At 45.3% G+C, this 24,003-nt stretch overlaps 3 protein-coding genes across 3 annotated transcripts in view; 1 reads left to right on the forward strand and 2 right to left on the reverse strand.

Moving 5' to 3' along the window:
• The window catches only part of T265_07020 (hypothetical protein), a gene marked incomplete at both ends in the record, with an annotated part of 5,747 nt that extends 5,532 nt beyond the window's left edge, over positions 1-215 (reverse strand). Inside the window, one exon of the mRNA XM_009172441.1 lies at positions 169-215. Within this exon, the coding sequence (XP_009170705.1) occupies positions 169-215 (47 nt within the window). The remainder of the gene's footprint in view (positions 1-168) is intronic.
• Positions 216-7,513: 7,298 nt separating this feature from the next.
• Positions 7,514-24,003, forward strand: part of T265_07021 (hypothetical protein) — a gene marked incomplete at both ends in the record, with an annotated part of 29,934 nt that continues 13,444 nt past the window's right edge. Inside the window, 5 exons of the mRNA XM_009172442.1 lie at positions 7,514-7,693; positions 7,735-7,992; positions 9,467-9,670; positions 20,639-20,861; positions 21,920-22,191. Of these exons, the coding sequence (XP_009170706.1) occupies positions 7,514-7,693; positions 7,735-7,992; positions 9,467-9,670; positions 20,639-20,861; positions 21,920-22,191 (1,137 nt within the window). The remainder of the gene's footprint in view (positions 7,694-7,734; positions 7,993-9,466; positions 9,671-20,638; positions 20,862-21,919; positions 22,192-24,003) is intronic.
• Positions 7,794-24,003, reverse strand: part of T265_07022 (hypothetical protein) — a gene marked incomplete at both ends in the record, with an annotated part of 21,216 nt that continues 5,006 nt past the window's right edge. The window contains 2 exons of the mRNA XM_009172443.1: positions 7,794-7,916; positions 12,598-12,942. Coding sequence (XP_009170707.1) covers positions 7,794-7,916; positions 12,598-12,942 — 468 coding nt within the window. The remainder of the gene's footprint in view (positions 7,917-12,597; positions 12,943-24,003) is intronic.

A 24,003-nucleotide genomic window follows, 5' to 3' on the forward strand; every position in this document is an offset into this window, starting at 1 on the left:
CTGCTCTTGGTCTGGCTGCTCCCCTTTGGCCTTCCTGGCATGGTTGAACCTTGTGGAACGAAGTTCCAGCCAGTGTAGCCCGCGGGATCATTGCAGCACTGAAGCCCGACCACCACGTCAAGGTGGCAGCTTTGTCCGTCCAGTCCCGACAAGGTACCACCCAATCACTGCTGCAGACGGGCGAAGAACACGGTCGGGTCGCATTCCGGTCCCATCCCCCCACCGCCACCACCACGTCAAGGTGGCAGCTTTAGGTGTCCAGTCCCGACAAGGTACCACCCAATCACTGCTGCAGACGGGCGAAGAACACGGTCGGGTCGCATTCCGGTCCCATCCTGCCCCCCACCGCCTCATAGGTTCCTGGTGGTCGGCTGGGGTGTCGAGCTCTGCTGCAAGGGTTTCCTTTACAGCGGCCCAGTCCGTCATCCCAGGGCCCATTCCGGCCGTATCCTGGGTCGCCTTCTCTCGGCCTCATGATGGTCTTCAGTACCGCTCCCTGTCGGTCTCGTCCAGTCGCCTTCGCAACATCCTCAAAGTCCTCCAGGAAGGTCCGCACATCTCCATCCTCCAAAGGTAGTGACCACGCGATCTTCATCATCTGTAGCACCCTTTCGGTACCCAACTGTCATGCCACCCGAAGGTTGACTAGGGCTACGCAACATCCTCAAAGTCCTCCAGGAAGGTCCGCACATCTCCATCCTCCAAAGGTAGTGACCACGCGATCTTCATCATCTGTAGCACCCTTTCGGTACCCAACTGTCATGCCACCCGAAGGTTGCACTAGGGCTAGGATACTGCTAGGTTGCCCAAGCCTAGAGAGGGAAAGTTGAGGCAGAATTCGGGTTCGAACCACGGACCTTCCGCTCAGTAAATTCGCGCTTTAACCACTTGGTCCACCAGCATCCTGGCCACATCACCAGTTTAAAAGAGGAAGACCTTTCACTGTGAAGTCATTTACTAGCAAACCAACTAAACAGAGAAGCTATTGGACAGGAAAGTAAACGTCTCATATGCACATAGTTTTTAAAACCGAACATTCTCTCGCAGCTTCTTGAACTCTGATGAATATTCATTGACTGTAGCACTGTTGTAAACGAATACTGCAAAGCGGTTCCACAAGTTCCGTAATAAACCTCACCTTTCATTATAAGTCTGGGTGGAGTCACAGTGAAACCACATACTACTCGCATGCCTCATCAAGAATATACGCCGTTACACTAGTGTCAACAAGAGCTCGAACTGGAACGCAGTTGGCGGTCACATTGGTGCTGTTCCTTTGGGGTGAGTGTTCTTAAACCAGTACAAGATCTGCATACCTTCTGAAAATGTTTTTCCTTTCCACAGTTTTTGCAAGGGGGCATTTATAACGCGGGTGACGACCGCAGCCACAGAAGAAACACATAGACCCCATAGTAGCAACAGTCATCTGTTCTTGCGATGATGCGTGAAAACGTGGACACCTTTGTGGGTCGTTCGATATGGTAGCACAGGGGAGTTGGTTGTTCGGTAAAAACGACTGTGACTTTTTTGAGCTGGTTCGAGGGACTTTGCTTGATCGTAGGAAGTTTAATAAAACCAGCGACTTGCATTCACACATCCTTTGGCGTATGGTATTCGAATAAAGTTCTTTAATAAATGCATCTCGTAATGCTTCATGGCTGTGTTGTTCTGCGTTGACAGCTGTAAAGCGGCAATCTGGCAACAAACTGCGAAGCTTTTGCACAAATTGATCAATATTTTTTATCCGTCTCGCTTACAAGTATTCAGAAGATGACGGGCTAATATTCCACTTTTCATTTGTATATAAATTTACCGCAAGGTTGAAATAGCTTTTTCATAATCCTGACAGCCTTTGATGAAGCGATAAACACTAGGAGCAACGTAATTGAACAAAGTTCATCTAGTGAATAAGGAGTAACGGAATTGAGGAAATCCGTGAAAGCACAAAACCAGTGCTCCCAGATACCTGCCAAGTTTTGAGTATTGGGTTCTGTATGCAACCGTTCAAGACTTAACGATTGATCCATTACTCGATGAAGGCTTTTGGACGGATAACTTGTTGAACGAAGTGCGACGACAATCAGAGTGAGAACAGAAAAGACCAAGGGCTCAGAAGCTAGGCTTTATTCATCCAAAACTTTGACACTGTGATCTAAAATGAGAAAAAGTAATTTAGCAAGGAACGATGAAGCCCTCTGAATAACAACCTCAAGTTGGACTTCTGTTGGTGGTGTTAATGTTCCATTCAGCCCCTTTAGTTTCTTCCACAGGATGTGTTGAAGGTGGCCAGCTGACTCGTTCCGTGTACTGCTCAGTCGATTGCTGAAGACGACAATTTTGTGAGTGAATTGCCATTCCGTCTTGCTCGTATATCGTCTCGCTGATATTTACCTTTTGGCCGGTCGATCGAACCGGCTCAATCGACTGTTTCTTGTTGCAAAAGCCTCCTTCATCTCCTTGACCTTCACAACCCACCACGATTCTCCCTCTCATTGTTTGGTCTCTCGATTATTCGGTGTTCGAGGTATCTGCGTACGTCATCGCAGTCACTAGTTGCTGTACTGGAGTTTCCGGCGGTTGTATGATCTGCTTATCTGACGATATCCAGTGTTCATTTGGCTGAGTTGGATATCTTAGACAGGCAATTCTGGAAGCTGAAAACACAGTTTCTTAAAATCGCTTCCATTCAGCTTCTAAGCACCCTTCCACGCAGCTGTGTTTCTAGTAGCTTTCTAGCTACACCAGCTCGATACTCTTGAACTACTGAAACTTGTCGGGTTAATGAATGGATTTGTTCTGGAATGCGTACTGGTGACGGAAAACTGTGTGGTAATCGAGTCCGCTCAATGACATGATCAGAGTCTTGGTGCGTATCCATGAAGGGACGACAATCTTTAATTGAGGTACTCCATCGGTAACTGGTAGTCACATGGTTCAGTTGAGCTCATGACTATCTTGCATTTAGTGGCCTCCGAGTTACTCGATGTGAGCTTTTGTGCTGGAAGTTCGTACTGGCCAGGAAGACACGATGATCAACACGTAACTGATGCTGTCGCTTCCTACTGTCCTTACGCTGAGCATAAACCTCAAATCTACTTTTAATTATGCGTCTTCCTTGCTAAGTCGCTCAAATATGGCATTCCTATCGCCCACCAGGATTACTGTATCCATCGTTCTTGCCGACCGAAGCAGTCGCGACGGAACGCTCGTCTTTCTCACTCTCAGAACTACAGTCTATCGGAGCGTTTGGTGACATGATAAATAAGCAGCTTATCGCATCGATCTGCATTGATCTTGATTGAGCCAGACAACCGCGCTACGCAGAGACAACCTTTCACCAGGATCTAGTCCATTAAAGCGCTTTCAGCCTTGAAGCTGAGTGCAACTCTGACCACGCAGATACCACGAGCCATTGCACCAGGATCACGAGATACCCGAAAAGTGAAATGTGTAATATGTGAGCACACATGGAGGCAGTGCATACGTCGCTAAAGAGGAGAAGCAAGGTTTCGGCAAGAGACGCCTGTTGCCCTATTTGACGTAGAGTACGGACATCGATATATGTAACGTAGATCAGATCACCTGAGGGTGATAAGTGATTACTTAGTCTTGTTTTTCTGGGTGATGGTTTAGATACGGGACAATGGCTAGAGGACTGGCAGGTGGGTTGATCGCACTGTACCATTCGATGGATGGGAAGGGCCGCTGGGTGAACAGCTGCAAGGTTGACCAAGCCGAAAGATGAAAAGATTGACACTGCGTTGGGGTGAGAGAAGACTGTCTATCTTTGATCGGTACTACCGCCGAGGCGTTGTACACGTATTGTAGAAACACTTGGCTAGTGGTAGTTAGGTGCGACGAATCATTTTGGGAAGCATCAAGTTACCGTAGACTACATGATGTGGTACAACTACAATCTCTGGTGTTCAACATCATCACCGACAGCACATCACTGTTCAAACACTAATGCTTCACCAGCCTACAGTCGTAATTTGTTTGGAAACTACTGTGAAAAGGCATAAAAGTGGAGGGTGCCTACAACTCCAGACTCTGGATATTAACTAACAACGGGAAGGCTATTAACATTACAGTATCCAGGGTAAGGAATCACGCGGACCCCATCGCGACTCCATCCCGAATCGCCCCGGCAGTACCCACGCTTTGTGCAATTTACTTCACACCCTTCTGTCAGACCGGAGGTTGTCGCTCGCGTAATTGCATCACTCTAAATTGGGTACGAATGATAGTACTCTTCGGCAAACACTGACTCGATATGTGTAATGCGTGGCCTAACCGCTGCAGTTTTGGGGCTGAACATTGAAGTCTCTCTTGCATCACAGAACATTCGTTTTCTAATTGTTTCTGTTGTATCTTGCGAGTGTCCGTCTATGGGTTACAGCTGCACTGAGTCTGCCAGACTACGCGATAAGGAGAAGACAGAGAACTGGAGACACGGCTATATTGCCTGGACAAAACATACAGAGCGTCTGCGTAATATATAGGATGACTAAATGGCCAAATATGGTCGTTCACTTGTTCGCTCCGTACAGCCAACGGCGGTCTTCAGGTTGTGAACAATCTCAGGCCCACTACGCTGGTCGTATGTTGCTAAGCCGTCTTTGGTAAGCTCCGCCAACGCACCTGCTTTCTGGACGTGTCGTACCGATGGTGACCTTGGGGATGCGTTACTCTGCACACGTGCTTTTTTTCCTGTCTGGGCGCGTCCTGACAGTTTCGTTGCGGCACCAGGCTACACGAGTTATGGTTCTAAAATGGTTTTCGAAGACTTGAAGGCTTTCTAGTTTCATTGCTCACAGAGGCCACGTCCCAGACATACGACAGAGCAGCCCGTATTGTATCATGATACGCTTATTTCTTGATATTCGGGGATAGGTGTCTCAACGCAGCCCGAGCCCTACAGATCCATGCATTGATCTCATCTGTCACACCACAGTGGAACTAATACGACTTCCAAGGTATTTAAAACGCTCCACAACCTTGAGTTCTCCTTGAATTGTGAATCAGTGACTGCATCTTCAGAAGCATTGGTTTACACTTTGTGCGTGGAAAGCGCATGTCAAGGGGTGGGATGCCTTTGTCAGTTAATCCAAAAACCCCTGTGCCTTTTTTCCTCTGCATACTCCAGATCGACAAGGTTTTTGCCAGCATCCACTTGAATGCCAGGGTTTTGAAGACCTTCCAGCACACGTCTCACTATCTCATCGATCAGGAAATGCAGTAGAAATGGAGAGAGTGGGCATCCTTGATGAACGTTACCCTGTGTTCGGAGGCTTATAGAGAGCTTCCCGTATGCACCCGTACGTCTGGAAGTCTGGAAATGCGAAGAATTTAGTACATTCCTTACCAGGCAAACGTTTTGGAGAGAACAAACCGGTCAAATGAGTCGAATGCTTCTTGGGAATCCAGGAATGCTAAAATTGTGGGTCGTTTATACATATGACGTTCTAGCGCATGACGAACTTTGAATATTTTGTCAACACAGCCCCTATCATACTGGAATCCTGCCTGCTGCTCTTGAATCAATGCTTCACAGGCCACCATAAGGTGACAGCAGCAGTCTTGTTATGACCAGGTTCAAGCTGATCATCCTATGATTACCGCACCCTCTAAGTGCCCTTTCCTCGAAAGTGGGCTCTTGCTTGTTCACATCAATTTTGTGGAACGATGTTCTCAAATGGGGACAAGTAGATCAGACCGTCGCCCACTCAGGACTTTATCCTCATTTATAAGCAATGCGAATGGGAGGTCATACGGACCGGGCGCTCGGTGTCGCCTGGGAGGACGTGTGTACCCACAAACTTTCGAGGTCGTGGGGAGTTCTAGTTTCACCATCCAGGATTCTACTGCAATCCGGGAATCCGCCTAACTGGCAGCAGTTAGCTACTAGAGTTGTTCCAAATGCTCGATCCTACGGTCGACGCGTCCTCTATTGAGTATGGTGGCGCCACTTTGATCATTCATGGCTTAGTTCACAAGCGTTTTCTGAGGGCAAGTCGTAAGGTTCAGCTGCAGTAATATTCAGGCATTCTAGGCTTTCTGAACCTCTTGCACGGAATGCTATTCCATTGGTTGTTGATCAGATGGCTGTTGATCTGTTCGCCGAGCTTGGCAGTTGGCTTGCAAACGTTTCGTCACCATACGAGGGGACATCATCAGTTGGGTGCGCACTGATGATGTCTCTTCGTATGGTGACGAAACGTTTGCAAGCCAATTGCCAAGCTCGGCGAACAGATCAACAGCCATCTGATCAACAACCAATAAACTCACCCGAGCTACCAATATTTCATCACATTACCAATGCTATTCCATGTCCACCAGGCTTCGTGGTTAATGTACCTGCTCGCTTTCACCTGACATCTGGTAATTTGTCATGCAAAATTGTAACCGGGATCGGCGGAGGGATTGCTACGAGATTCAAGCTGTGCCGCTATTTTGTCGGATGTCCGTAACTGATGGCGATGTGATCGATTTGAGTTTCGATGCTGTAACGTTGTAACGTTCGCCAGATGACTTCGAAAGTTAGCGCTGCATAAAAGTTTGCGGTCAGCACATAGCCGAAGCGATCGCTCCCCTTTGTTCACTTCAAGGCAACCATCAAATTGAATCTCAAATGTGCTTCAGATTGTGCATTCAGATCCCCCGTGCAAGCACAACGACGGGTGAGATTTTAACTCGCTGTAAGGCCCCATACAAGTCATGTTTGATGGTTGGGGCTGAATCATACAACAAATAAACAACACTGGACTTCCTTCCTTGTGAAATTCCTTCACGGACGTTGCCGGACGAACTGCACAGAGGTGACTATCAACGGATGTCTAGTCAAGCAAAGATCCTGGTGAATTAGGAAGATAGCGACCGCTGCACATTATGTCGCAGCAGAATCTGAATCGCCAGAGCTACATGGACAGAAACGAGTGGAGAATGGTGGGACAGTTAGCTTAATGAGTGTTCTTGGATCTTGGCTTCTTGTTTCTGATACATAGCACGCATAATTTATCAAACAGATCCAGTGTGAGAACAAGAGCGGATTGTGGTCCAGCTTGCATCATACTTTGAAGGTTAATTTCGAGATCCCTGATGCAGTCGGCCCCGGTTGTTGTTGAGATAGTCACCTTAGGTGACCTAGCTTTTGCCTTGTTATTAATCTTAGATTACACCTTTCTGAGTTGCTCATTTTTAGCTCTGGATGCCTTCGCATTTCTATTAGGGTATTTTAGGACACCAACCATCATCGGCGACTTATTCCGTCGCGTACAAGGGTATAACAGTAATGTGTGAAGATGTGATTTTAAACGCAGTATTGGCGATCACTCTCACGGTTTGTGATTTTCTGCTTCTGAGTTGGTGATAGCCAGTAATCTAGCTACCAGAACTTTTATTACCTTCCTAGTGATGACTAGAAATTCCTTTTTGCAGGCTATTTCTAATCATGATTATACCGTTGCAGCTTCTCGATTATCGTCACACTATCAGATTTCCCCGCCCTGTTGATATGAATCCAACTTCGTTTGAGGACGATTACTCCGGCTCTGAAGACGCAATGGATGGTGAAGACCGAGATGACGACGGAGATATGATGCATTCCGGAGGGACTTACGATTATCAACAGCAGCAGATATTATTTTATCCTAATTTTGACTCTGTCACTGGACGTTCGTTACAACGCCCAAAAGTATGTCACCATTTCTGCACGATTACTTACATTCTCCGTAGACTCGTCGACGAAGATGGACCCAGCGTGATATGACAAATGCATACAATGCAGTCAAGTATCAAGGCATGTCTTTACGAGGCGCTGCTACCGCATTCAACGTACCCGAGTCAACGCTGCGCGACAGAGTGCATGGACGAGTTAGTCTTGAATGCTCTCGTCCCGGACCACCAACTTTTTTCACCTATGAAGAAGAGAAGAAAATGGTGGATCATATACTGTTCATGAGCAAAATAGGATATCCTTACACTAGAAATCAAGTGAGCAGCTTGATACTTGTTTTCCGGAACATACTTAGCCTTCCCTTCATGTGTCAGTCGTTTCCAACCAAGGTAGTCCTAAGTACTTCATTACAGGGTTTCCTAATATCGGATTTATCTTACCCATGTACCCCAAAGCTGCGACGTTCGTCATCATCGATATCACTAATGCTTCGCTACCATACAACTAGTTTATTTGAAAGCCGTATGGTGAACAAAAGAGTAAAAGCGGATGGGGAGGGGACCTATTGCTAATCTACCACAATAAATCCAAAGGGTCCACACCTCCATTACCCATTCAGACCACCTGGATAGGGGCTGATCACAAGGGCGATAGTGACATTAATTAACAGTCATATCTTACAGCGAATCCGCTCTGACAGACCTGTTACGCGCCACGATTAATTGAGACTTTTGTTGTTCTAAACTTAGCTCGTGGATAACACCTCCATAATGCTTCACCTGATTTCACTTGTTGGTTTCATATCTTCCAGATAAAAATTTCTTGTTGAATTTTCATTCTTCGGTCGCCAGCGACCCATTCGGACTTGCTTCTTACTGTTTAATAACCCGGGGCTGTTTTTTTTTGGGAGCAAAATTATTACCGCCTTAAAAGTATGACTAGATGGTAAATCTACGGGTTGATATTGTTAGGAAAGTAGTATTTCGTGATTCTAGGTTGGGATCTGGATGTCTGGCCCGACTAATAAAGTCAGTGTATAGTAAAAGCCAAGAACCGCTTTGCAGATGTCTCGTAATTGCCGTGATTAATTGGAAATGGTCACCTCCACAATCTCTACGATTACTCAGAACTGCTGTCTCTAAAGTGCCAGTTTGAATACTATGGTTCAGCTACGGGCCACCGAACAAAAACGCGATGGATTACCGTTGAGATAAGAGCTGGTGGACCGTTGATACACGGTTTCCGGATGTTCATGAGATACGCATGAATGCGGAAAGTTCGCTGGTTGAACCGTTCCTTGCAGTCTTTCTGACACAGTTTACTCAGTTTGTTTTTTCTTCTGAGAGATTCAGTTGATTTGTATATAGTGCCCTCAATTATGTGAGGTTATAATTTGGGGTATTCTAGTATCGGCGTAAGGCTATGTGCCTTACCTAGCTCAATTTGTTAGGAAATTACAATATCTATTTGGGTGGTCATACCCGTTCCATTCGTTCGTGGTTCAACAACGACCGCGTTATTTTAAAATTCTGCTCTCACCTATGGAAAATGAATAATCACCGAACATATCACGAAGCAAACGGCAGTCATGTGCAAGTAGTACTGGCATTGCCACTTGGATGTGCTACTTTTGGCCATTTTACTGAGTTTAATTTATGTTGCGTCATTTACTGTACTGGTTTTGGTCAATTGTTTCATGCATCCGTTGTTCATGCATCATAGTTCTTCACACCGAATCAATCTGGCTCCAGTTAGTTAATGAGGTATCTCACTCTAATGTCCTTCTTTTAGGTAGTTGAGCTTGCTGGAGACATGACCAAAGCTGTTGGCCGGATAGCCCCTTTCAAGTACATTAATCCAAGCCAAGCTTGGTTCTACGCCTTTCTCAATCGTTGGCCAGATCTGAAAAATTTCCTGTTCGGCCCCCGAAGCAATCGAAAATCGAAAGGTGTCTCTGGTGATTCCATACAATCCTACTTTGAGCAATTGGAAAAGGTGCGATGTTATTTTAGTCTTTCGAGCTCACCAGTTTTTCCCTGTGCTCGAGTCACTTTGATTGTACATGGGCTGGGATACTGTCAGGGCGCTCATACCTAGACAAGGGGACGATTAGGGTCATCATCCAAAGCCTTTGGCTCAAAAGCCTACCGCAAGGCAAGCGGTGTTTGGCGGGAAATGCAAATGTATTACCATTTCTACGGAACAGGTCACCACATGTTCGAACCCTCAACCTGGAGGACCAGGAGACTGTGTTCGTCAGACCACTAACCATTGACCAACCTGGTATGATAGACCCTGTCAGTGTATCGGGGATACCCTCGAGTATAGCTCAACGGGTCTGTGAGGTGCGCAAACCGTCACACCACGTTAAGGTCCACTCTCTTTTCTTTTCTTCACAATAAGGCTTTCAATTAAATCATGGTTGTACGGCAGCGAACCATCGGTGTTGAACGCTGATATCAGGCTGTCGATCATGATTATTATGATGATTGAGTCACTTTCGCCGCTGATTTGTACCAAATTCCTCAATTCACCTTCTGGACGTTCAACTTATCAAATGTCGATTTACTCCAGTAGTTGTGCACATTTTTTGTTGTCTGTGGTTAGCGAATTCACTGACTTCATTAGGCAGCTTGCTCACTCAAAGATGATATATCTGTTTACTGTTTTATCTGAGTTTGTTCGCCACAGGCTGTTATTGCGGTTCAATTTTAATTCATCAACAAAGAACATTACGTGGGAATCGAATGTCGCAACCCCTAGGTAATTTCAAATCAACTCCTTCAACTTCGAAACCAATTTCCTGCGCACAATACCAATGAGCTACCAACCCTTTTGTGGCTTGGACATCGGTGTTTAACGTGTACAGATGCATATCTTTCTGCATACTCCTTGATTTATTATGGTTGTTTGAGAGATTGAGGTCACATGCGCTCCACGGCTGATCGCCTACTTTTTATTAGAAAACATTATTTGCTGGGCTACACATGACAAAGTAGGTCAATTTAGGGACAGGCCGCCGTAGGAGAATGAACATTCTGTTAGCCTATAAAACGGAGTTCTCGTGATCTTTAACACAGACCAACAGCAGTACATACAACAAGTCGTGCTGAATGCTTTGGGGATTGTTCTGTGAAAAATTCAGTTTCAACTTTTCCGTCTGGTCATCATTCTGTCGGAAGCACTAACAGTGTGCATTAGGATGGACGTCTGTTACAGCGATGCTCAGTCCTCGGGGAGTCTACCTCCTTACAGAAGTGCTTGAACTCCTTTGCACTGAACTGATAGAAAAGCCAGTGTGCACGACAAAGGCGTCTTGGTTACTAAGCTTTTGTTTTTAATGGTCTGAATAATGTCTTAGTTTCACCAACTTATTTGCGTGAAAAAGGGCCAAATCTTAATCCCTCAACAAAGCACAACACTCACCAGCATTGTTGTATGAAGTTCTGTACAACACCCGGCTTTCTTTTACAGGGACCCTTCCACAAGATACAGCTGGTGTAAAAGTAGGAAAATCCGCACTTTTCATCTCTTAATTAACTGTCATTATTTATCCAAGTGGCATCAATCCTAATGAATATCCTGGTTTGAAGTGTTCTTCACACCACTTCTTTCAGTGACTAGGGGAATTCCTCACTCACAGCGCCCTTACATTACTACACATTTGAACGACTCCTTGTGAACCGATAATTTGATGTCAGATCACCCCATTCGGATATTTTGGCTGCAGAGCTGTGATACTTGGTCTTTTCTTCGAGTATGACAATCTGATGACAATAGTCGAGTCACCAGTCGAAAGGACTTCGTCAGTGCGCCTGCGGGTGGGCGTTCCATCATTCCCTCTGCATTTATTTAGCTTCAAAGGTGCATCTCCTAATCATGATGTGATTGGTTAGCTACAGATAGAGTTTTCCGTATTTTCATTGGTCCCTTTGCTCTCTGTGTTGTATTCGGCTTTATTCGCATGGGTACCACACGACCGGAACGAAGCAAACGGATCAGTATGCAACTAGGATCAGATGAAAGCAGTAGAAAACTTAGTGGTGGATTGAACTCACGAACCTCCCGGATCAGTCCTGGCTGCATCAACAACTTTCACTGGTGATCCTTTTTTTGTTCACACGCTGTTAATGAATCCTGATTGCCATAATGTGAAGGCGACCAGTGTCAGATAAGTTCATTGTCCACAGTGCCGAGTTGGCTAAAACGCGTGCGTGGCGCATGAAGATTAGAGAGATTAACATCGTGTGCAAGCTCAAGAGGTTTGTGATGTCATCGCCAGTAATCTTGGTTTGACTTGAGTCCTACGACAGCCATCGATTCTAGCAGAATATATTCGGAGTTTGAAGTCACCTCAACCGTCAGCTGAGAATGGCTAGTGCACATTATCTTCTGTTGTGATAAGGTAGGAAATACTTCGCCAAATAGCAACCAGCACACCGAAAGTCTTGACACGTGTTCGCGTTTTTAAAAATTGCGACAAAGTTTTGTAACGGACTGCTTAATAACGTTTGGTTAGAGACCTGGCCGTGACTCTTTGTGGGTTGTTGACTGTTCTCATTGAGAACAGTGCCGTATGAAAATGTCCAGCCTTTTCATCCTTCAACCATCCTATCCTTCTACATGTCTGGTGTTATCGCTAACTTCGAAAGACGTCATACCGTTGACCTGAATGATGTCCGCTTGGTGGATTTGGTGGTTTTATCGGTAATCAGTGTTTTTGGCTCAAGAGAGACCCTTGAACAGGCACTCCCCCGGGTAACTCCACATCCAGCGCTCTCCGTCGGATTTCTATGAGATATTCGATTTCTGCATCATCGTCGACAGCATGACGTTATTGTTCAACACCGACGCTTAGCTGCTGTACAACCACGATTTATTTGAAAGCCTTATTGTAAGGAAAGAACTTAATGCTAGCTTACCACAATCTCCAGACATTCACTCAGGCAATCTCGATAGAAACTGACAACAAAAACGCCACTGACGTCTTTTGGCAGCCATATGTTTAGTGTCCCCAACCAGGCGCAGTGGGGATCACGCGGTCCACGTTTGATTTCCGAGGGACCTACTACCACCCTAGGTGTGTGATTTCCTTTCTGGAGAAGTTTTTCCTCTGAATAAAAGCCATCAATCTGAAGAGCTATCACAGAATACGGGGGAGGAGGGTTCGTACGTTTCAAGGCCTGCGTGGTCATCCTGAACGACATGTATTGTGTTGCACAAACCAACGCTTGCATGTTTTCCAAAATATCCGAGTCTTTTCTAACCTGAATGATAGATTAAGATGCAGATTTTAATAAGATGAATGACATTTTTGACCGATTCGGTTTTGAAAAGCGGACCTAAACGATCATGTTCACAAAAGGCGCGAACAGTCCTTGCCCAGCTCATCGAGTGACCATGGGGTTCACTTTGAAATAATAGCCATAAATTACGAAGATTAATAAATGCAGCACACACTAAAAGATAAGGCCATACAAAGGAATGGAGTAGTTTCTTAAGCATTCGTGCAAACTGTTGCAGTTTGTTCGTCGTTTTCAGAACCTAGTGTTCTGGTATTGGATCGAATCCCAATCACCCCACCCTCCTCCGCGATCGTAGTCCACTCCTCAAAAGAGACCAAGTGATCATTCCTCTCCGGTGGCTTCTCTTCGGAGGTCTACTGTCCACTGGTTTTCAGACCTTCGTTGTCTATTTCTAAGACTGCTTCGTTTTAATGAGTAGTCCATGTGACACGACTTTCGTTCCAGTTTCAAATAAGACCGCATAGTTTGGCCCCTTTTGTGGCTATGACTGCCTCCCAGTATTAGGTTTACTCTGGACTCTAGTTCCAACATTTGGTGTTGCTATTGCTCACTTCTAGGTTGGGAGTACTTGCTAAGCATGTCCAGTACAGTATCTAGTGTTTGTCCTTTATCCGTGTTAAACATCACACAACTTTCCGTTGGCAATCAGTAGGCAGTGTGTATCGATCTATCGACAAGCAATTTATACGTATATCGCTGTGAAGATAGCTTGGATACAAACTGGATGTCCTGGACTTCTGAAAACAACTGAATTTGACTGCTTATATAAAGACGTCGGTTTTACACCTGCGTGTGAAACATATGTAGGTGATCGCTCAGTGTCTAACTGACTCGGTCTACCAATAGCCTTATATAGTGCTACAGATTTCACCTAATTGCTGTGTCTTTGATTCTGGGTTAATCTTTATGCCGGCGTAGTGTAGGCAACTTAGCATACTGTCACCTTGCTCATTTTACCCATATACCTTCTCCAAAAGCCTTAACATATTGCTGTGAAAATAGCTGTTTTTCGATATTTTTAGTCAGCAAGCGCTGTCAGCTCGTCTGGTTCTTCCCTATTTGCTCCTTCTCCTTCGTTGCGATGGACCTCCCAATGGAGTCCATGATTGGGACCAGTCCGTGTGGTCCCCTTTAGACAAGGATCCTTGTTCTGCTAGTCGGCTGAGTCACCATTTTCACGTAACACCCATTTTGAGAGAAGACTATTTTCATAGCTCACGTTTCAAAAGTCGTCGTTAATATTCCGTCATACAGCGAGATTCTTTCAATGCTCAGGGATAAAATGTCAGCTTCACGACAGCCTATGGAATACGGGAGAGTTACTCTGAGGCGTAGTCATCTTTCTCCTAGCCTTTCGCTTGATTTCCCCCAGATGTCTACGTTTATGCATAGGTTGTTTGACGTGCCACATTATTCGATTTTCATACCCCCACTAATATTAACTTTTACCTCTGAATTGTTGTACAATGATATCGGTTGACCTGTATTACCTCTATGCGAATGGATAGTACTCAAGCATTGGTCGTGAATTGGGTATGTTTACTGGGCGGCTACTCCATACAGAACAAAACTAGAATGCTCTGGGTCAATCAGTGACGCGTGCAATTTAAAGCCAAAAAACAGATCACCTAATTACTGGATCGATATCTTGCTGACCTGTACTCACAGCTGCAACCAATCTACTTCCATACCGGTGGGAAGTGAGTATCCATGCTGAACAAAGTGAAGACACTAGACATGTATGTTAGAGCCCAGCAATGTGAACGTTTTTGCTGGCGTCACTCTGGTTAGCTATGGTGCCGTGGATCAGCACACTACCTTGTAATCGCTAGAGAAGCGCCTTTAAATCCGGCCAATAAAAAATAACCATGTGAACAACCCAGTTTTCATAATGGTGATCAGGACAGTTGGATGCGTCGTAGGTTCATTCGTCTGGTACTAAGGCACAGAAGTATCACACTACCGCTGTCTGGACCCGAAGATCCACATGCACGTGAACAATACGGTCTGCTGAGGGCTAGCAATTATGCGGGAACGCTGTGCCCTAGGGTAGCTGTGGAATGATTCAGGTTATCACAGATTAGTCCAAGCACTAGTGGAGATGTAGCCTCATAAGGGTAAACTTGTTATGATGGTGGATTTTAATTTGTTTGTTACACTCGACAGACATTCCTTATTCGGTTGTGTTCTTTCAACGTTCCATCCTTATTTCTTTCGACGTTCCTTCCTTATTTATAAAGGTTCCTCTGGCGGAAGCAGTTCTTATTTATGGTTGCGCTGTGGCTTGTCGTGATATCACCCCAGGTCCCGTCCTTGTCGTACTTTGTACCAGAAGTGTAAAATTCTGCTTCCAGGGCACATTATCGGCGAATTGATGTGACAAAGGACAGTCTTTTGGGCAAAACAACTGGCTTACCTATTCCTGGCAAACATGGGGACAAACAATGTGACGTATAAATTAACTTCAACTGTACGTGCGCTGCACTTTTATCCTTGCCCATTAGCGGCAGTGATTCACTCTATCGAAACTTCCACTTCGCTAATTAATTCGGGTAAAACAGTCTCCTTGCCCTCTCAAACATCTTGATAACCAGGTAACCGGATAGGACGATGAGTCGTTAGGTGTATGGTAAGTCTACCAGGGCTTTCACAGTTTGGGTCAATCAAGATACAAACACCCACTTATTAGTACCTTGTGTCAGAGCCAGACGAATGTGTACAGCCAAAAGATCGGACAAAAGCTTCAGATCCTCATGGACACTGAGGTAGAACAGCCACTCGGAAAATCTTATCCAGAGTAGTTGTATCTCAAGTAGAGATGATGACTGTAAGGCTGAAGTGTCCGCTTCTCCATCTGTCATACAAGAGGGACGTTACTAAGGTGGACACAGTACTCAACTGAATGTATAACGCTGCACAGTCACGTTGCTTAAGGCCAGGAATATGTTACGGTCAACCAAATCACCTCCATATAAATACTTTTGCTGCCTCATCTGCCGTTGCACTGAAATCCCTGGGGTGGACTAGAGGGAGACCTGATGGACCGGGTAAAGAACACATCTCTAAGTAAATGCTGGAAGGTTTGGATCAATCAAATTACCATCATTTTACGTTTAGCCGTAATCCCGCTTCTACCGCCAAACACCTTATCAATCTTGGTCGCCAGGTTGATATTTCTTCGGCACCTAAAACCGTCACACTAAATACGACAATTCATTTATTGACTTGTTTCATCTTTGTTGGCACACCATTTAAGCCAACCCTCTGTTCACAAAAAGACCTGAGTCAGAAGTTGCGCCTGCCCTGATCCGTGTGACCCGATTGTGTGCCTTTCAGTCAGAATTTTAACTTCGGACCTTCGATATTGATTTGTATGCCCGTTTATTCGCTACCGATGCTACCTTTACTGTTGGTGGCAAGAACGTTCAAAATCTTTCCATCCCGCACAATTTGTTTTCTATCGCTATCCGGATATTTATGATTATTTTTGACTGATCTCCAAGTCAATATCAGCTTAGTGCTGTGCATTATTCACTCCAGGGTCATAATCGTCGCTTCTTTTTTAAGATTGTTTTGTAAAACTGACTTAGTACTCGCTGATGTGCTTATTCGCCAAGCGTTTTAATACTCTGTCTCTTAATATTGCTTCGACTATTGATCAGAAACCAGTCACCATCGGCTCCGCACACCCTGTTATATCTCATGATTCGCTGCCACACGCGCCCTTCAATCGGCCACACATTTCTGGTGTTTTCAACCGCCAGGCTCATTGAACAGTGTCAGTAATGCGCACTGGAGGCAACGGATAAAACCGAACATCCGGTTTCCAAATAGGTAGACAGGCTTCGTTTGTTATACTAATCACTTGGTGTTTCCTAATTTTGGAGTAGTTGGGTGAAGATGCAGAAAAGTTCCGAACCCGATTGGCAGGGAAGTTGGTGTCTTCCTAATCAGTCAAAATTCGTACGAACGGGGCAAAGTGGTCTCCTTGTCTTCTCACGATCTAAAGCAGGAATCACAGTTTTTCAATCTTACCTCAAAGATGTCCCGTTGGCGGAATTCCGAATGTTCCCGATTTTGAACTCCATTCGACAGCCTACCTTGACCTAATCGTTTTGAGGTTTTGTTTTTAAGTGGCTTAATTAGTTGAGCTGGGTTCGCCTCAGATCGCATTCGATGATCCCAGTATCCACCTTCCAAAGAACTTCGGTGGTCGAGCTTCAGTTCGTTCACATACACTTTAGGGGATATTTCCATCGGAGTTTTTAACCAAAAACAGACGTCGTTTTCCATTCTTCAGCCGGTGAGTTCACAAGATCCGACAGAGGATAGTAAAGCTTCTTCCGTTAACCTTTTCTCAAACTTTCGCATGGTTCTGCAAAGACGGCGCGCCGTGAAGGCTTTTGAGTTTTCACCCTCAGTGCCTGCCTCAACCAGTGGAGTCCATAATAGCCTGTGATACTCACTAGATCACCGTTGTTGCATCTAGATGCGCGAGATACAACGATGAGGGAACGCGGTGAGTCGTCTGATATCTGCAGTTTAGAGATAGTCCAAGTTTCAGCCTCTCCACCCCCCGCTCGTGTAGAAGTGTTGGACGAACTTACGTGTTATGAACTCGATCGCCCGGCAAGAGGTTGATACTGCGCTGGTGTCTGAATTCCTGGAGATTATCCTGACCTTAATGGCACCCGACGTGATTTTGGCAGTTTTGTGTTTGAATTCTGAAGTACGCAACTTGGTCAACCTGGTCAACCACCTGTTTCGTCAGCAATGGAGACCGTGATTTCATGTCCAGATCATCTGCACCTCCAAAACTTGCTAAATGTTTTACAGTGGTTATAGCTGCCATTCGTTTGCCTGGAGACCGTGATTTCATGTCCAGATCATCTGCACCTCCAAAACTTGCTAAATGTTTTACAGTGGTTATAGCTGCCACGGTTTCGTTTGCCGATTACAGGGGTACGTAACTACATGTTGGAAGCTGTAGTTGATGTAATTGATTCGTGAATTCAGGAGTATCAATGGACCTTTCATTGGGGAGCTCAGGAGAGGAAGCTATATAGCAACAGCTTGGACTCATGCGCACCATTGAGAACACGACCCGTCAATGTTTGCCAATGCCTCTAACCACTGAGGTGTCTCCCTCGGAGCCCCCATCCAGGGAGACGGCAATGACCGGCTCAGCTAGTTTGCTGGCAAGGGCTTTCATACTTCGCTACCAAGTCCCTGCTTGACCCCGAGGTCGCTAGCCAGTTGACTTGCACATGGAGCGCGTTACCAAGCCAGCACAACCTAGGGATTATGATCACCCCATCTATCGTGAGTGAGTTACATCTTCCGAAAACATTTCAGCATACTTCAGCATTACCGATCCCATGTTCCCACCAGCTCGGGCAATGCTCCAATGACATCGATGGTCAAACACTGAAAGTTTTTTAACGTCCTCAGCATCCTCAGGTTTCTGACCCGTATAGGAATATGGAGAGTACCACAGCATTGTAAAGTACCCTTGACATATAGGTTGATATCACACCAACACCACAGGTGATGGAGGTTCACGAAAACTGTTCTGGCGTTCTCATTCCGGAAGGAAATGTCGTCTTTGGTCTGACAACAACGTCCAGATCAGTATGAATAATGATTTTATACTTCCTTGGTGAGAAGGCTTATTTTTGGTATGAGGTGGTCTCAGCATTGGATGTCGTCTGCGAAAACAATATAACAAAAGTAGTCTAGTTCCTGAATTGCCAGTGTTTCCAAACATTATGAGGGACGGATGGGATACTTCGTCATGGTTTCAGACGAACTCCGTCGTTTCACTATGTGGTGCCGTCAGGATATAAACGATTTTTCCTGTCACACCATTCCGTACCAGACAATTCCACAGCAATACGCAGTTTGCAAAATTAAATGCAGCTCGGATGTCCGGAGGGCTAACAACCACCGGGTGTTGTTAGCCTGGCCATGCTCTAGTAATTGCTCCCCTGATGGGGAGACATTGCGAGAAAGTGTAGCTAGTCGATGTCAGTGGTGTTCGTGCTTTCTGATGATAACTGGTCAGCGCAAATTCCCCCACGACGAAAATCGATTTGCTGTTCCCAGATGTGATGCTAGTGTCGTTGACAGCCTACACGAGATGGTATTCGTAAAAATCCAGGATGCTGCTGAAGTAAGACTGATTCAGTGGTTTGAGTACTGTTTCTTTAGGTGGTGGAGAGCTGGTGTTCCTTGTTAATCAACGGTGATGATGACTGGCCATTTTCGAGGACCATAACATCAGTAGAATCTTCCCAGGAAGTTAGGATGCTTTGCGATTATCATATTTGAGCTGCGTTGTCATCTTGGGATGGAGAATTTCTTTGTGTCTTGAGGAGCCCCTCGGTGAGTTCATGTTCATCTGTTCATTTTTCGGACCGAAAATCGTCTACTGTATGTCATGTATACTGGGTAAATCAACGGAATTGGGCCAGGAGGTGAATTTAGCAGATTTGCGCAGTTACATCAATAGTCAGCTGCCAGTAAAACTGACTCCTGAAGTGTTCCGCTCATTCGTTAAAATGCTGATGAGTTTGGCTCCTCAAGACCCAGTCGACCGATTAAGATGATGGAGCATTAGAACGTTCTGGGATAAACAACTGAACTGTCGATTCTCCCAACTTCACAAAAGTAAACGGCTTCCTGTTCTCGAAAAACAACCGAAGCGAGTAGTAAACCTCGCATTCAATGATAACGTTGCTATTTTTCAACACAGCCTTAGAGTGTTGGCTACCTAGATATTTTCGAATCTAGATTTTATCCAGGGTAGTCGTTTGTTTGGCAGTCTATCTATAAAAGGATGGTATATTGGATGCTAGCGTAATTTTAACTTGCCTGCCAAAACAATTGGGCAAGTGCACCCTCACACTTACATTTATTTACTTGTCCGAAAATTCGTATCAGAGACGAATAAATAACCTTCCATGTCTTGTCTTGCTTATCGCTCGTATCGCCAGTGTAACATGAAATTTCGGTCCCTTGTGCGAATTCGAGACGCTTCACCTCCCTCCTCTCTCGTTCTGCTATTAGACGAAACCACAACGGACCACAGAAAATGGCCAATAAAGCAAGAATCTTGCTACAGCACAGCTACTGCTACGATAACGTGCACTTAATCACTCGGTGTATGTTATCGACTATGAGTATCGAGGGAGTGGCAGTGGGACGATCGATCTAATGAAAAGCCCACATCACGTTCGGTGGGGTACCGTTATAAAGAGGTTAAATTGAGCCCTTGTTTTCGTTAGTTGTATTGCTTTCTTTCGTGTCCTTGGCCTATCTGTGGCAAACAGTTGTCACCGTCTGCAGCATCCTTATACCTCAAGCAAACCCATCTGCTCCGTCAAACAATTAGGCGATGCCGTAACATGATATTATTTGACTTATTCCATTTATTTCTCACTCTAGGCAAAGTAGTTGCCATATCTTGGCATTAATGAGTCAACATCTTCATTACGCCGGAAGCACTGGAAATTGTGTTGAGACTCCCGGCCCCACTAACAACGAAGCGATTGCGCTATCAGTTGTCCTTACATTTTGACGTGCTCGTCAGCACCCTTTCATGACGGTTTCCTTCAGTCCGTGTATTTTGTTTCGTTTTTCCGTTTGTTTGTGCTAGGTCTTAACGAAATATGACATCAAGGACAAAGCACAACATTTTTGGATCGTAGACGAAGTCAGCATCAGCTGTGAAAACCAACCTCCACGTATATTGCCTATAAGCATCCAACGCGCGCAGTCCGTAAGCTACTGGAACCCTACTGTAGCTATGCTTGGCGCAGCCAATGGCATAGGGGAGAAGATACCTCCTTTCCTCATCTACCGCGGTGAATGTATCACACGTGAGTTTCCTAGCTTATCCTCGTGCAATGGAAGTTGGCACCTCTACCCATCTGTGAACCTCACAGTTGAGTTTTCTGGAATCTGACCACACTTTTTATGATAATTCCGTCGAATTCCATTTCCATGACTTGGTAATTTATCAATTCCTCCTTGAGAAAATAAACAAATAATAATATTCGTTCAACTGTAACACTTTTTTCGGTCCTTGGGCGCCTTGCCACCAGAAGGAAGCACGAGAGGCGAGATACTCTCCCTCCGTGAGAATATAATTCACTAGTAGTCATATGATCTGAATAGGCTGGTAGAACAAGGCCACACCGAACTTGAAATCGCTTGATAAATGACAATAGCTTAATTTATTTTTTATCCATTCACGACATTAGTTATCGGACTATCTGAATGGAACGAGGATTCCTGAACAGTTCGGTAATCCATTTACCCTTAACCGAAAATTTACGATCTTAAGATAACAAAAAGAACGTTTGCATGCGTCAAGCAGTACACTATTAGTTCTATTGTCTTGCAGACTTGTGTAAGGTTTCGCAAATGGCAAGTAAGCTCGTGCGACAAACCGATCACCACTGAACACTCGTTTCCATGTACCACCCGCGATGACTGCACTGATGTTCCGTGTCCCTCAAACTGCGTTTACGACGGATGTTAAGCCTCTCTTTGTGTTCATTGGACTAAAACAATCAAACTTTTAGTCGTAGGTGGTATACTTCGCATTCACATCATTTTCATTTGAACATTCATCTTGTCGGGACATCCTCCATTCCTATCCTCTGATACAATGAACTAACTGGGTTAAGCTTTTCTTAGACCACTATCCTTCAGTTGTTCTCACCGTGAGTCAGCTCGGAAGATGTAATCGAAACGCGGGTCGAGCGTAAGGTTTCGTGTTGCAACGGGATGCTTGCCCGCTGTGTGAGATTGTGTTGAGTTGACCTACAGCTCTATTCACATCCCAAGACGTAGTAGCGTGTACAATATTTTTTCGGGGGGCATGCTTTCAGCACCGCTGCATGGTTGTTTTTCCATTTCTCTGTGGTTTCAGCGTCGATGATGGAGGGTGCGGTGCGCGGGACTAAGTTTTCCTATTCCTCCTCCGGTTGGGTCAATTCTGACGCCTTCATTCAGTGGTTCCTGAAACACTTCCGCTTGCTGGTTCACGTCCGTCCCCTGGTGTTATTCTACGATGGGCACCTTCAGTTTGTCAGTGTTCGTGTTCTAGAACGTGCACGCGAAGATGACGTATTCCTTTTTCCCCTGCCGCCACATCCAGCCTACAACCACTGTGTGGAAAACACTTGTTTCTGGGCTTTCCAAGTAAGTGATTGTATGAATCCTGCATAGTTTTCTGTGGTCATTTCCGCAATAGCTAGAAGACAGATCCCAAGAACCCTGTGTTTCTTCAATGTATTTTGGATAAAAAAGATTATCGGTGCTGGTGGTGGTTGTATAGTGAGAACTAGTTGTGTTCCGTCCGCCCTGTGAATACCGCGGTTATCAAGCGGCAACATACAATAATAACCAAATACAAAAGGTCTAAAATTTGTTTTTGTGAAGGGACGGCTGAATAAACTGAAAGGGCAGCGGAGCTGTAAACAGAAGGCGAGCTACTGTGGTGACCCCGAAGCTGAAGTTTCTATCGCATTGGACCTTACTTTTACTTTCACGACAGCTTTCTCCCGAAGATGACTGAGTCAGCTCTAAGAATATTCCTGTTTGTTGCCACCAATCACTGACATCAAAACACTGGGCTGGTTGGGATTTCTTGCTGTTGCCTCCTTGTTCTGGCGTATGATGTTGGTTCTTCTGGATCGCCATGGTGCTCAAGGTTGAGAAATTATTATTTTAACAACCGCTGTTCGTTAGAAATGATGCAGTTAGTTGTGCCAAGTGACCGAAATAATGCCAAAAAGGTTGCAAGTCTCATTAGGGGATAAAAGTTGGAGAAAGTTCCTGCATGCGGTGCCGTAATTGACAATGGTTTAACCATCTATCTATACTGGTTAAAAACATGGCGTTTCATGGATACGGACATCACCAGTTGGGGATGAAATTGTTTAGCAGCATATCGAAATTTCGGTATCTCGAATGCGTCAGTTGGTTGTAGATCAGGTGGCCACTGATGTGTTCGCCAAGCTTGGCAATTTGCTTGCAAGCGCCTAGTCACCTATCATGTGGACGTTAGTTCGCGATTGGGTGAATCGAAGTATATGTTTCCTGTATTGTTCATCGAAAGTGAATGGGTGAAGCTGATGGGTTGCGTCGCTACAGCTTAATTTAGTTACAAAGCCTTTGCTGGGTATCAATTTCCAAGAGTTCCAAGGGCAGTGTCACTGCGGTAGAGAACTGTATCCAGCTCCACACTCAACTGCTATACACTCTCCATCAATTGCTTCATGTGCAAGTTTTCTTCACCCTGAAGCTGATCGTTTGGTCAGTATCGAAATAGAATAACACAAGCACGAGCCAACCTCTGTTACAAAGTGGTTGGTGTAATTGAGCTGCGTCCGGTGCCTGGTGAGTGCTGCGTTCCCGGAAAGAAGATTTTCGAGGACCTGACGCTCACCCATGGTCTCTTTTTATCGTCTTCAACGGCCACATGCCGAGTATTTCCAAAAATTGATTGTGTCCCTTGAAATCGTTGATAAACGACTGCGAAGGATTCACATTCCTGGTCTGCGAAAGTTGTTCCGGTCATCCGTCGAAGTTTCGTCACGGACCTCATTTCCCCACCAAACCTATTCATGGAGTGAACGCTCTCTTGTCATCCAGTATAGCCTCGGGTGATCCAGTTGTCGACGGGCTCTTCCGAATATCTTTTCATCCACCGTTTCAACGAACATCCGGAATTCAAACGCGCGGCCGGGTGTCTTTGCAACCGACGGATCAAGTAGGATGTCTCTTTGTATGTAAGTAGAAAGTTTTTGGACATCATTTGACGTGTCCCTTCATTTCCCGTAAGTAGCCACTGATAGAAGATATGATGCAACTGGAACTGGTGCCTTCGTTTCTGTTGTGTCCACCGTAAGGCAGCAAGTGGGTTGAAGGGACCCAATGAAATCCTTTCTGGTGAGGTTCAGGCGCTCATTAGGACGAGATGATTTAGTGGTTAGAGCTCAAATTTACTGA

This window comes from Opisthorchis viverrini (genome assembly GCF_000715545.1).
Source record: "Opisthorchis viverrini unplaced genomic scaffold opera_v5_155, whole genome shotgun sequence".
NCBI lineage: Eukaryota > Metazoa > Platyhelminthes > Trematoda > Opisthorchiida > Opisthorchiidae > Opisthorchis > Opisthorchis viverrini.